Source organism: Chelon labrosus, assembly GCF_963514085.1.
Source record: "Chelon labrosus genome assembly, chromosome: 19".
NCBI classification, from domain to species: Eukaryota; Metazoa; Chordata; class Actinopteri; order Mugiliformes; family Mugilidae; genus Chelon; species Chelon labrosus.
The window spans coordinates 5,972,606-5,985,619 of NC_140352.1; the positions used below are offsets into that span (position 1 = coordinate 5,972,606).

Consider the following 13,014-nt stretch of genomic DNA (forward strand, 5'->3'; position numbering starts at 1 on the left):
CCCATCATCTGAGGGTGAATGTTGTTAGTGGGTCCTATGGGTTGAGGGGAGGGGCCTCTGTGGATCATCCCACAGATACTTGATCAGTTTGGGATCTAGTGAATTGAATGAGTTGTTTCTAAAGCGTTTTTGTGTGTGTCTCTGTCAGGCTGCATCCTGCTGACATCAAAGAGGTGTCATTGCTATGGGGTGGGGGTGCCTGGTCTGGTCTACGTGGGTGCTACATGTCATCCACACCAATGAATGCCAGGTCCAAAAGTTTCCCAGCAGAATATTGAATTGTCACAAGATGGTCAATGTTATTCACTTCTCCTGTCTTCTAATTTAGTGTCTCAGGTTTGAGCAGTTCAAATTTGTCTTTTGTTTCCTTGTAACCTTCATAACTCATTTGTGTATCTTTGGCTGTTTTTGCTTTCCATCCCTTCCATCCCTCTAGTTGCATCATAATCTCCTGTAATATGTGTGGATAAAGACGTGGAAATCCATTTAGCCTCAGAGCATTACCTGTGGAAGCGCGTAACTAATTGCAAAGCGCCATGCAATTTGGGCAACGGCGATTGGGCGGCGTGATGCACTGCTGCCATCTACTGTACAACTACCACACCACACAGAACAGGAAGTGAAATGGTAAAAACTACTACGTTTAATACGGATACGCATTTACAGATGCTCCTCTTGCTAAAAATGTATAAATACGATGACATTTTTTTTTTTTTCTCAGAAGTGTAATGTTTATTCCAAGCTTTCAAATATATCTACAGTTAAAAACGTTTTTTTACAGCATGTCTCTTTCCTTCTGTTCCCCTCGTCGTCGGCTGTCTGAGTCTTCTTTACCTACACTAATTTACACATTAACAGTTTAAAACGTATCAAAATCTAAAAACTCACAGTTGTATCTGAAAAAGAAGGCAACTGAACACTGCGCCCTTCTTGCTTTACAATACCTTTTCTTTTCTTTTTTAAACAGATGTCAAACTTATTTTAACAACATGCCGCATCGAAGCAATCCTGCATGTTTTTAGCAACATGTACACACTGAAGATTCGGGAAGGACATGAACATTTACTAACAGTAAAAACATTCTGACATCACAGGAAAGACAGAAAACAAAATCTTAGACTTTGCAGATAATATACTGTTTAAAGCAACTTCCTCAGAGAAGCCAAAGAAGGGGGAGCTGGTATTCTGAGGCAGCTTTGGATGTGCAGCACCCGCTTTCATATAAAACTGGCATCCCAATCCCTCTTACGTTACACATGGATAATCATACGGTAAAATATGACATTAAAATAAAACTTTAACAAGGCAATGAATGCCCAGAGAGCCACAAATATTCTTATATCCAGTCCCAATTTGTGGCTGGGGTTAAATAAATAGAAGTTTACTTTGCATGTTAAAAAAAAAGCCTGTGTTAAAATTGGGACAACAACCTTCTAAACCAAATTAAAGGCCAGTGAGGGCTATGTCCATAAGGTCATCATCTTCATTTCTCATATACATGTTGGGACTGGGTCGAGATGGACGATCAGAACTGAGCACGGACGACGAATCTGACGCCGAGATGGGCGACCGTGACCAACTGTCTGCTTTAAGCGGATGCGAGGACGTCCCCATGGACATAGATGACTTCTTTTTCTCTTTGTCTCTGTCCCGCTCTCTGTCTCTGTCCCTATCCCGTTCTCTCTCCTTCTGCTTCTTCTTCTCCTTCTTGTGTTTCTTGTGCTTCTCCCCCGAGCTGAGGGGGATGGAGCTCATGTAGTCCTGCGGGGGAAGGGGGCGAATGGTTTGGTCGTCATCTGAGCTGGGGCTGTTCTGGTGAGACTTCTCCGCCACTGAGCTGCTGCCCGACTCGCTCTCGCTGTCGTGGTTGAGCGGGGTGTATCCCGGCGAGCGGCTGTGGCTGGGGGACGAGCGGTCGTGTTTGGGAGTAGAGCCGCTGAAGAGAGGGGAAGCTTTGAGGCTAGAAATCTGGGGCCGCATAGAGTCACCAGACCCTTCTCCTCCTTTCTGAAGCGTCACTTTAGCCTTGATGCTTGGTGAACCACCATCTGGCTTGCTGATGATAATTTTGGCCAGAGTGTTCCCACCCACCCCACTTGTTTTTGGTTCCATCAGCTTTTTATCCCCACTGTTCCCCCCTGAAACCATCACTTTTGCTTTTGCCTCCTTATCAGACTTTTCCCGCTTATACTCCCCGCTTTGAGAGGATGAGCTATGTTTAGAGGGACCCATGTTAGAAGGTCCACTGGGAACATTACCAGGTCCACTACCAGGAGCAGACGCTGAACCAGGTCCCCCTACCGGTGGACCGACCTCACAACCATCCTCCCCAACTCCTCCACCACCCACACTCTTCAGTTTGTCTATGACTGCTGTTAGAGAGGGTTTCTTGTTGCGACTTGGAGACTTCCCTTTGGCGTTGGGGTTATTTGCATTGTTTTGACCAGAACCTCCACTACTTCCACTTCCGCCACCGCCTCCACTGCCACCACCACCACTGCCACCACCACCACTTCCTCCTCCTCCCCCTCCACTTCCACCACCACCACCACCACCACCACTACCATACTGAGACTGGGAGCCTCCTGAGAAGCTCATGGAACCAGACGATGAGGAGCTGGAGGATGACGAAGAAGATGCAGAACCCGAAGAAGAGCTCCCACCAATTGGTTTCTGGGAGCTCATGCCTCCACCAGAAGAAGACTTGGACCCTCCAGAGCTGCCACCTCCTGAGCCCATTGGGGATTTAGCCTTGGATGGAGGAGTTCCAGGAACCTGGGACTGCTGCATTTTCATCGGAGAGGACATTTTGTCACCAGAGCCACTGGAGCGAGAATGTGAAGGAGAGATATTTGGCTTTATGTTTGGATTCATAAGTGAGCCAGAAGGCTTGCCCCCTTGCGGCTTAATTTTATTTCCACTTCCAATTCCACCTCCAGCACCTCCAGGCCCGGAAAGCCCGTGCTTGGTGATTGGGGAAGATCCTGGTTTGCCAACACCCATTCCTTGGGAGGAGCCTTTAGACTGTGATTGCCCACCTCCACCTCCTGAACTCCCAGGCTTCGAGCTGCTGCCTTGTGTCATGGAGCCTTCCTTCGACTTGATCTTCCCAGAGGAGGATGAGTGTGAATGATGGCTTTTGCTGCTGCTGGTCCCTCCTGTCCCTCCTGTGTTGCTTGTGGCTGAGCTGCTGGAGGTGTATCCACTGTGGGATGAGGTTTTCCCTCCGGTTATTGTCCCTTTTGGGATCTGAATAGTGATTTTGGGAATTGGAGGTGTTGCACCTCCAGGGGGTGTTTGTGAGCGCCCTGAACTACCAGGAGACTTGGAGCCTCCTCCACTTATGCTTCCCCCAGAACCTGAGCCACCACTAGGAGGTGTATAAGGTCGCCCTCCTGAACTGTGAGATGGGGACTTCCCATCGGTTTCCAATTTTTTCCGTTTGGGAGGTTTATCTTTAGACTTTCCCTCACTGGATGGGGTCCTGCTACGTTTGACTTGTTTGCCCTCTGTGGAGCTGCTCCCCATCCCTAACCCAGAGCTACTCCCCCCGCTGCTCCCATTTTCATCTTTTGAGCGCATGAAACTCGGTGGTTTAACTTTGGGTTCTGTACTTTTAAAATCGCCACATGCTGCTCCGAGGCCAATCATGAGGGGGCTCTGGGACCCTCCTCCATGTGTGTCTCCTAAATCAGGTGCTTGTCCAAGAGGTTTACCACTACCGCTGTTGCCTCCAAAAACCATCGCCATTTCAAAAGGATCCTTGAGTGAGGGCTCAGGGGTGCTCTGTCCGTGAGAAGTGGGATTCTGTGGTGTTCCTGATGGGGTATTCTGCTGGCTATTGTCACCGAAACCCTTGACCAGGTCCATGTCCCCATCGGCACTTGGAGAACTGTCATCAAAGTAGTTTTGAGAGAATACATGGCCTGAGGACAGGAGGTCTTGATTGAAGTCAGCAGCATCAGGAAAGAAGTTGGTGGATGAAGAGTCACTGGTTGGAGTGGCAGCAGTTCCAGCTGCTTCAGCAATCAGGTCAGCAGCATCTGGAAAGGGATTTTCATTGCTGTTGGTATTGAAAATATCTGCAGTGTCAAATACTGTGCTACCCTGGCCCGAGCTGGAGGAGTCACGGATGGGGGTACCTAAGGGACCTCCGTCCTCACCGCCACTGCCCATGGGGTGCTGGTTCCCACTGCTGCCTTTTCCAGTCTGCTCCGGTAAATCTGACAAGATTTCTGTGATATCAGGTCCAATGCTATCAGAACTTGAAAGGCGGACAATACGAGGGGGTACAGAACCTGCTGGCTGCTGTTGCTGAGATTGGACATGAGATTGTGTATAAGGCATGCTTGGTCCAGAGGGTGGTGTGCCACATTGGCTAGGTGCTGGAGTGATGCTATGGGGAGTGTCTAGGCCATCACCAGGAAGGTTAACATCAAAGATAGAATTTTGAGATGCGTCCACGTCCATAGAGAGGAGTTCACGGTGGAAATCATCTTCGTGAGAGGCTGGATGGTGTTGGTGATGTTGTGGCATGGAAGATGCTTGTTGTGATTTCATGCCTAAACCACCACCTCCAACACCTGGACCTGTTCCAGGCAACACACCACCCTTTTCAGTTCCCCGTACCCGCTTCTTCTTTACCTTTGAAGTGCAAGTTCCACTCATGGCCTCCGTCCTCGGAGAACCAGATGAAGAATTCTGTCTCTCTAATGGACTAGAACCATACAGAGTAGCAAAGTCTTGTGAGGGATTGTCCTTCAACAAGTTCATCAACATGGGATGATTCTTGGTGTTGCTGGCAGGAGAGGATGTTGGGGGTGGGGTTTGGTGAGGTGGTGGTGCATTCTGGGAGCTCGGACTTGAACCCACACTTCCAGTTATCTGTAATAAACTTGTTAGTATGGGATTCTGGGTGACTTTGCTGTAGTCATCTGAATGTCCTTGTCCTTGCTGGTGTTGTTGCTGTAACTGTTGCTGGCCAGCGACCCCTCCGGGGGTCAGGCACTCTCCTCCTTGGGATGGTCTCTCTGTTCGGGACATCCCAAACAGTGAAGCGATGGGACTTGCAAAATTAGGTCCTCCAGGAGGCCCTCCTCCAGTAGGTGTGTTGCCCCCTGTGAGCCCAGGCAGTCCCATAGGATTAGTTGCATCACCGGTTGCCATGTTAAAGGTGGGACTATCAGAGCGTGGCAGGTTATTCTTCACCATGGTCTCCACTGTTTGTGCAATTAAAGAGAGGGCTGGAGTGTCTGCCTGGATGGTCTCTGCTTTCCTCCGAATGGCCCGCATGGTTACAGGGATGGACATGCATCTGAGAGGACAAGGAAAAACTTAGCACAAAAAAGAATGGTGCACATTCATCAATTATGTAGGAATTAACAATCTCACCTCTGGACCACTTTGGTGATGAAGTCATCTGTGCAAATCAGAGCATCTGACAGTCCTTTATATAGCTTGCAGGATACCTGTCTGGAATCAATCACTTCCATCACCACTAGAAGAAAGAGGTCATATAGTTCAGATAAGTGAATCATTCTGGCCATCACAGAAGGATGAAAAGATCTTTATACCACCACCAAACATTTAGCTAAACACTCACCACAGACTAACGACTCGTTGACCGGGTGCTGAAACGAGACACTGAAACTTGAGTCTGTAAGAGGACACACTTCAAACTGCAGCAGGCCAGCACTGTCTGTGGGAACAACAACCAAGATGTTAAACTTATTAAACGCAACTTAAAAATTCAGACACACGTACAAAAGCAAAAGCAGAAACTTACCTTCTTTGACCGATGTTCGTTTCACACAGCTGCCAATCAAGGTGTTATAAGCTGCCTGGTGTCGAATGATATCCAACAGGAGTGCTACTTGTGCTGGGTGGCGGAAGGGGATTTTGGACACCAGCGCTCCTTGAAGAGAATGACCATCTTGCACCGGTGCATCACCATTCATAAAGTAACAGTGCTGCTGATCTGGCAACACCTGTGAGAACAAACAACTGGTGTTCTTAGAATGTAATTTGTGTGGATTAACAATATCAAGTGTGTACTTTTCGCATTGGTCGTGTCTTCTGATTTTCCAATGTGTACAAGAAGACAGCAAAGGGGAGAAAGTCATGAAAACAATCCTAGTTGCTGGAAAATGGTCATAATAATTATAAAAATAGTTCGACGGTAAATACAATACCGATTGTTTGACGTTTCCAATTCCAATAGGTGGCACAAATTACAAACAACCTAAGTAGAAAGATCCCGGCTATTTGAGACACATTACTGATCTGTGTGGAAATATTGCATGTGTCCGCTTACAGAATAAAAGTGCATGTTATGCGAGGGTGGTGGTGGATTGCTGCCCTCCTCCTGGAGCTGGAGCTGGCTCTGGACAATTAACTGGTAGAGGGGTGAGAGGCTGGGTGGGGTCTCAAACACTGGGATCGCTGGGGAGAAAATAAACAAGTCTAAATCATCAAACACAACAAGAATCATCCTTTCGGCGCATACAGCGTTTAAGAGGAATATTCATTAGGTGGAACTAGGGTTGCAAAGGGGTGGAAAATTTCCGGTAAATTTCCGGAAAATTTCCAGAAACTTTCCATGGGAAGTTAAACTGGGGAATTTTGGACATATTCCAAATTAGAAACTTTCCATGGGAATTATGGGAATTATTGGGAATTTATGGGAATTATTGGATGACAATTGATGTATAAGTTCTTGTATGGTTACAGAAAACCGTCTTGCAGGAGTCAGAAGAAACAGCATCAAATTTGAGGTAGCTACCACCATAATTAGCTAGCCTCTTAAATGGTCAATGAAATGAAAAATAGCTTTCATTTAGCACCTAACTTACCAGATAGTTAGCTACTGTATTAATACATTTTTATTTAATATTTGCAAGTTAAACATTAATAACGTTATAGATCAAATATATTTACCCCATGATATTATCAAAACTTACTTGACTTTATATAGTCCGCGGGCTCAAATGTGTGGCTTCAATAGTCTTGTGCTTTGAGCTCAAAAGTGTGGCCTCCAGGCTTCAAGAAATCACCTGTGCATGTGATGGAGGAATGCACAGTGCATGTAGGGGGCGTGGCCTCAATAGCCCTGCAGTAAGCAGTGTGCTGTGTGCATGTGATTGAGGAGTGTACTTGCATTAAATCTGGTTGTTTGTAGCAAGACTATGCTACAATATATTCCCCCCAACTATATTTAAGTTCCCTGTTAAGGGCCAACCTTCAATTTTGTAAATTTCTTATTTATTCCTGTTTATTCCCATATATACCCATTAATTCCCGTTAATTCCCATATATTCCCGTTAATTCCCATGGAAAGTTTCCAACTTTGAAAATTCCCGGAATTTTGCAACCCTAGGTGTAACTCACAAGTGGCATTGCCCAGTCTCTGAATGAACGAGAGTGAGAAAGGCATGGGCCGGTTCATCTTGAGGAAAAAACAAGCGGGCAGGTCCACGCAGTTGGAGTTGGTCACAGTGGAGAAGGAAGGTGTCCTAAAATACAGCAAAAATACATTTAACAAGACATAATTTCGACATAATTCTGCCCTAAAATAACTTTTAGTACCTTTACTATAAGTCTCAGTTTTTGTCTGGACACTGGTATTTTAAACACAACACAGCACTATAAAGTGAGGTACATTCTCTTACCCCTTGTTATCAACTGGGTGGGATCCAGTGATGAGTGGAGCGATAGGGAGCTTGTAGACAGCAGAGGTTCCTTCAATTGTCACAGAGACACTGACACCCAAAGAGCGTGGCACTACAATACAGAGCCAAGTCACACAGGGATAATTACAATCCATTAGCAAAACATACGGCCTGTAACACCTATGGAATTCTTCTAATGGCCACTCGTCACTGATTCACTGACTCCACTTACCGTTGTTGTCCGTTAAGTTGAGCTGTGTGCCTGTGCCCTCCTCAAATATGTCATAAGGGGACACGTAACACTGAAGGGAAACAAGATGCCCCCCACTCCTAGCTGTCAGCAGGCCCACACTCCCGTGAAGAATAGTTTCCACAGTATTAGCATTAGTCGCTAACCTAGAAAGCAAACACAAATGCGACCACATTACAAAATGAGAGCATCAAATTGGGGTCTTTGCACCAAATTGTTATGCTACACTAGTGGTTAATGTAATTTAGGGGTATGGAATTATCACTTAGGGATACACTTTGACATGCATCTTATGACAGTTAACACAGGCTACCTTAACTGATCATTGAGGTCTTTATAATTTACGAAATAAGTCGAGGTTCCTGGATTAGCACGAGTAGCACAAGCTCACAAACTACTGAAATCTAAACATAGGAAGCTGAGGTGCTGAGGATAATGAACGTAACAAGAAAAACCCTTACCTAAACATGTGCATCATCTTGGTGAGATCAAGCTCCAGTGACTGCAGCGCAATATACATCTTAGTTTTCAGCTTACTGGAAGACAGGAATTTAAACAATTAGATGAAAAACAATAAAAATGTTCCATGTCCTTGAAAAGATCATTGTAACTTATCAGCAAAATAAATAAATAAAAACTTACTTGTCTCCAGGAAGCTTGTATAATTCCACAAGTCCCTTGAGATGTTTAGAAAACTCTTCAAAGTTCTTTTCCCTGATATAAACAAGAAAGTGCTTTACTATTAAAAATGTGGTTTTCTTTTAGACCAATATGAGTATTTCTTATAACTGCCAACATCATTCAGCAAAACAGCAATGAGCAACCATGCATTAGAGTTTGTGGTGTTTTTAATATGGTAAGGTACAGTGGCCTGTGTGGTTTCTACTCACCTTAGATGTTGAATCAGCTCAGGACAACTCTGTGACCAAGAAAATCAAGACAACGACATCATATATCTTAACCCAGTTGCATAAATGGATATGCATCCAAATTCATTTGAAGATCTCTTATGTGAGTCTTATTGTAGCCGTATGGAAGCTGTACTCACCGTCGGGTTTTCTCCCTGATGAGCCACCTTGACGTCCACCAGCTGACCACTGGTGTCGAGCTGCACCTCCACGTAAAACATGTCGGACGTGATGTAGCACTCAGTCCCTGATGGGCTGAGGTGAGAGCCCAACCTGCACAGACAAAACTCCTGTTAGCCTCTAGGTCCGTTTAAAATATTTTGGGTATAGTGAACAAGGAAGTAATAATCTTTGATGACTGAGTTCACAATCAGGACGTCGTTTATCAAGAAAGTAACATTCACATGGATTATTTGGGGGATCATTTTACTTATGTCCATGTGAAAAGTATTAACAGCCAGAAGGAATTTAATCGGGCTGGAGAAACTCACATGTTTTGCCGAGCAATGGATTCTAGACGATCTGTCATGGAGGGCAGTGATGAGACTGAAAAATAATGCACAGAAGGAAAAAATAATTATTATTCCTGCAAGCACAAAACTCAAAGCAAAAGACAAGTCAAGTGATGGCGGTGTAGTCGATTAATGGTGACAAGAAAAACTCTGTTTCTGTACTATGAGGTGACTATGAGCCTCACCTTTCAGCGCTTTCTGCAAGGTCTCCAAGCAGTTGAGCAGGAGCTGATGACCTGCCGCATTCATCCCACCTCGTTTCTCCTGGGACACATTCTGAGTAAAAACAGAAATGAGAGAACAGAGAATCTTGATCAAAAAGATCTGATGCTCCAAATTGTTTTTTACTTGCATAGTCAGCACAGGAGGTCTGACATTTAAACGTCACCAGTATAGGTTTAGTGATGCAGCAAAAATTAACAAATTATGTGCGTGTGGAAGTAGATAATGACTAAAGCGCAAACAACACTCAAAGACAAATGGTTTCACAGATATTGCACATATTAAATGATATCTTATTTTGTGTTAATACTTCAAATGGATAGGTTTATGGAAATTGCCGTCTTAGTTTTAACGCCCTGTGCTGCTGTTATTTTCTTCTTTTCAATTACTTTTTATCATCAGTCAGAGGAATCCATATTGTTGACTTGCTTTAGTACCCTGTTTTGCCACTAGATGGAGTTTTTTACTGTCTAATGAGGCAGAGTTAGAGTGGAGTTGCACAAACAGTAACAATAACACCTCCCCACAGTTTATGAAAGAAAATAAATCACTATTTGTGTGCTCTGGTGTTCATGAACTTTGCATCATGAAGTTATGAGTCTTCCTCGGAGCTGTTCCCTGTCTTCTGACCAGTTCAGCTAGCTATCAGAAGTACGTGCCAATGCATACCTGGCATTATTCAAGACTTGCTGCATGGCATATTTGCACATCCCCTGGACATCTGCTTTGACTGATCAGCAGCACTCGCATTGTGCACATAAAACAAGAGGATTATTAAACGTGCATCGTCGCTGTCACTGAGGTAGAGAAATGTTACTATTAGTCTATGGACAAACACTGACTGTATTTAACTGATTTTTAATGATGAACAGACTACCAATCGTTATCGTGGCTGTGGCTGTTTCAGTGCTTCCATAGACACTCACATGCAGAGTGACAGCTTAAACGTACTCATCACTCTTAAGGCGAAGGGTGTGATGCTTCCATGAGGAAACTAATGTCATTTCCTTTCATGCTTGTGGCTTCTATTAATGTTAAACTTAACAATCAATGATATAGTTACACTAAATTATCACTCACCGTTCATTAAACTAAAGAAAGGAAAGGGAAGAACTGCACGACCATCATATCATGAAGATATCTTGTATCTTTGACCTTTGACTTGCAAGACCCACTGATTTCCACACATTTTAGATACGGCGTGCATGATTAAAGTATTGATTGGCTTTTTGAGAACAACATGGAGGTGTGAGAGCCAATCACCAGGCCCCCTGGTCACTAGTTTCAAAGCACCAGGCAGTTTTCAATGTTCTAACATGTCACAGACTTAAAGAGAACACTTTGCCAATTCACACATATTATTTCTAGAAGGATGGGCCTGACTCACCATGGCCTGACGCACAACCTTGCAGGTCTCCTGCCATGGCCGTGAAGCGTTGTGTTTGGCATGAAGCCTCTCCAGCAGAGCAGTCATACGAGTCTGCTTCTCTGCTTCTGAAAACGGACGCAAAGCACGTCAAGTAACAGACACACAGAAAGACGACAGAAAGGACACTTGTTTACATATACTGTACTAAATAATAAGATGCTAATAGCCTCACGAACTCCCTTTTACTTTGGTTTTCAACAAATGTAAAGCGAAACACAGCCCCAACACTACACTCAGGCTCACTTCTCTCTTTAACGCCACACAGCTCAACAGCGCCACGGACTACATCCCCAAAAATTATCATTTCGGTTGCCAGTGCAAAGCCGTTCCAACAAAACTAAACATAATAATGCCTGATGTGTCAGACTGCATTATTATACTCTCTAGGTTTACCTGAGGTGCAGGCATCTAAGTGTGTATTGCTGGTTTTATATCAAACTTGATGACAACAATTAAGGTAATCAGGTAAAACAAAGTATATTCATATCCAATAAACTGAAACTATATACATATATATATTTTTTTTTTTTAACGATTGTGAAAAAGGTTAAACGTGTGTATGGCTGTCCATAAATCCTGACACGTTTGTTTTGTATGAAGGCAAAATCAAAACAGAAACGATCAGGACTTCGTCTGTACCATTTGTGTTCCTAGCAAATGCTTACTGTATTTAACATTAATATCTATCTTGCTGATTAGCTGGCAGATCTGCACCATTCCGACTTAAAATTATCCATGACATCCCGAAAACTAGCTAAATATAAACCACATGCAACTGTCAGTCATAAAGTTCAAAGATGTCAACAAAGGCTAATGCTAACATAACCTGTCATAACGAGCTACTACACTGCTACCGTTTGTTGTTTTATTCTGTTTATGTTCCCTTATTGTACTTTTAGCTCACAACTAAAGATAAAAAAGAAGGTGAACTCGTGTGGTACCTATACCTTCAGGAACATTTTTGGTGTTTGCACAAAGTTGATGTTAGCGAAGCTGCTAGCGTTAGCTTTCTGCTAGCTCCCTAACTTAGCTGCGACCTCACCAAAAACAACAAAAGCTGTCAACTATCAACTTGTGTTTCATAAGTGAACGCAAGTGTGTTTTGTGTTACTCGAATACACCATGTACACGTCGAAAAGACACACACACACACACGACACACAAAAAGTAGCCGTTGCAGTTTAACTGTCGGCTAACTTAGCCGTTAGCCGTTAGCCCGAGTCACCCCCGTCCAGCAAACCGGTCCGCTATCATAACTAACTGAAAGATATAAACTAAAAAAAAAAACAACAAGGCACGGGTTTGCTTTCTTACCTGTCGCTTCTTCGGGTTTGCCCCGATCTCCATGGGTCTGATTTCCTCCCGGCTGAACCGCGATAGAAAGTTCTCTCGCAGGGCTGCCGCTCTGCATAGAAATACCAGGCCCCGCCGCCATTGTGCCCCGCTCCCCGTTTCTATTTCCCCAGCGCGACTTCCCCCGCTTCGGGTTTGCTCGCGTCGCCACCCGGGCTTCCGTACCGCACCACAGTCGCAAGCCGGCGGCGGAAACTTTGCCTCTCGTTGGTGAGTTCAAACTAATTTCATACAAATATTACAGTCTGAAGACTTATTTTGACTTTGCATGTCATTTTTGATTGAAAAACGATTTAAATTAATACAAAATAGGAGCAAAACAATGTGTGACTTGTGCGTTTTTAATATTATTTCTGATTTTCTAAGCAGTTTTCCAGTGTTTTACAAACATTTCAGCTTAATTTCTTTAAAAAAATAAAAATAAAAATAAATCTCTCGACTTAAAATGAATGCCAGTGGCTTGGTGAATACTCCAGATGGCGTACGATCTCTGCAAGTAAATGATTCATGATTTGCCAAGAGCAACTAGCCTCCAAAATCCAAAGGAAGGTTGAAATGATCACGTTAATCGACTTCAAAAATAGAACAATGCAGCACCTCAATATGATTATTATTTCTTTTTCTTTTAGATTTGCACGTTTTAAAAGCATGCAGCGATGGGTTGTCTAATTAA

At 44.0% G+C, this 13,014-nt stretch overlaps 1 protein-coding gene across 2 annotated transcripts; it reads right to left on the reverse strand.

Annotated features, from left to right (window-relative positions):
* Window positions 1-726: 726 nt before the first annotated feature.
* On the reverse strand, window positions 727-12,433 carry med1 (mediator complex subunit 1). 2 transcript variants are annotated; one of them, XM_084567435.1, is made up of 16 exons: window positions 12,303-12,433; window positions 10,947-11,053; window positions 9,523-9,613; window positions 9,317-9,371; window positions 8,966-9,098; window positions 8,808-8,836; window positions 8,560-8,631; window positions 8,379-8,453; window positions 7,900-8,063; window positions 7,668-7,779; window positions 7,387-7,511; window positions 6,314-6,441; window positions 5,786-5,987; window positions 5,603-5,698; window positions 5,392-5,497; window positions 727-5,314 (listed from the first exon to the last, which is right to left on the reverse strand). In XM_084567435.1, the coding sequence occupies exons 1-16, from the start codon at window positions 12,421-12,423 to the stop codon at window positions 1,444-1,446; spliced, it is 5,487 nt and encodes a 1,828-aa protein (XP_084423561.1). In that variant the 5' UTR covers window positions 12,424-12,433; the 3' UTR covers window positions 727-1,443. The 2 variants fall into 2 exon arrangements, with proteins under 2 accessions (XP_084423561.1, XP_084423562.1); XM_084567436.1 differs by lacking the exon at window positions 10,947-11,053 and having other exon boundaries at window positions 12,303-12,393.
* Between the last annotated feature and the right edge of the window lie 581 nt (window positions 12,434-13,014).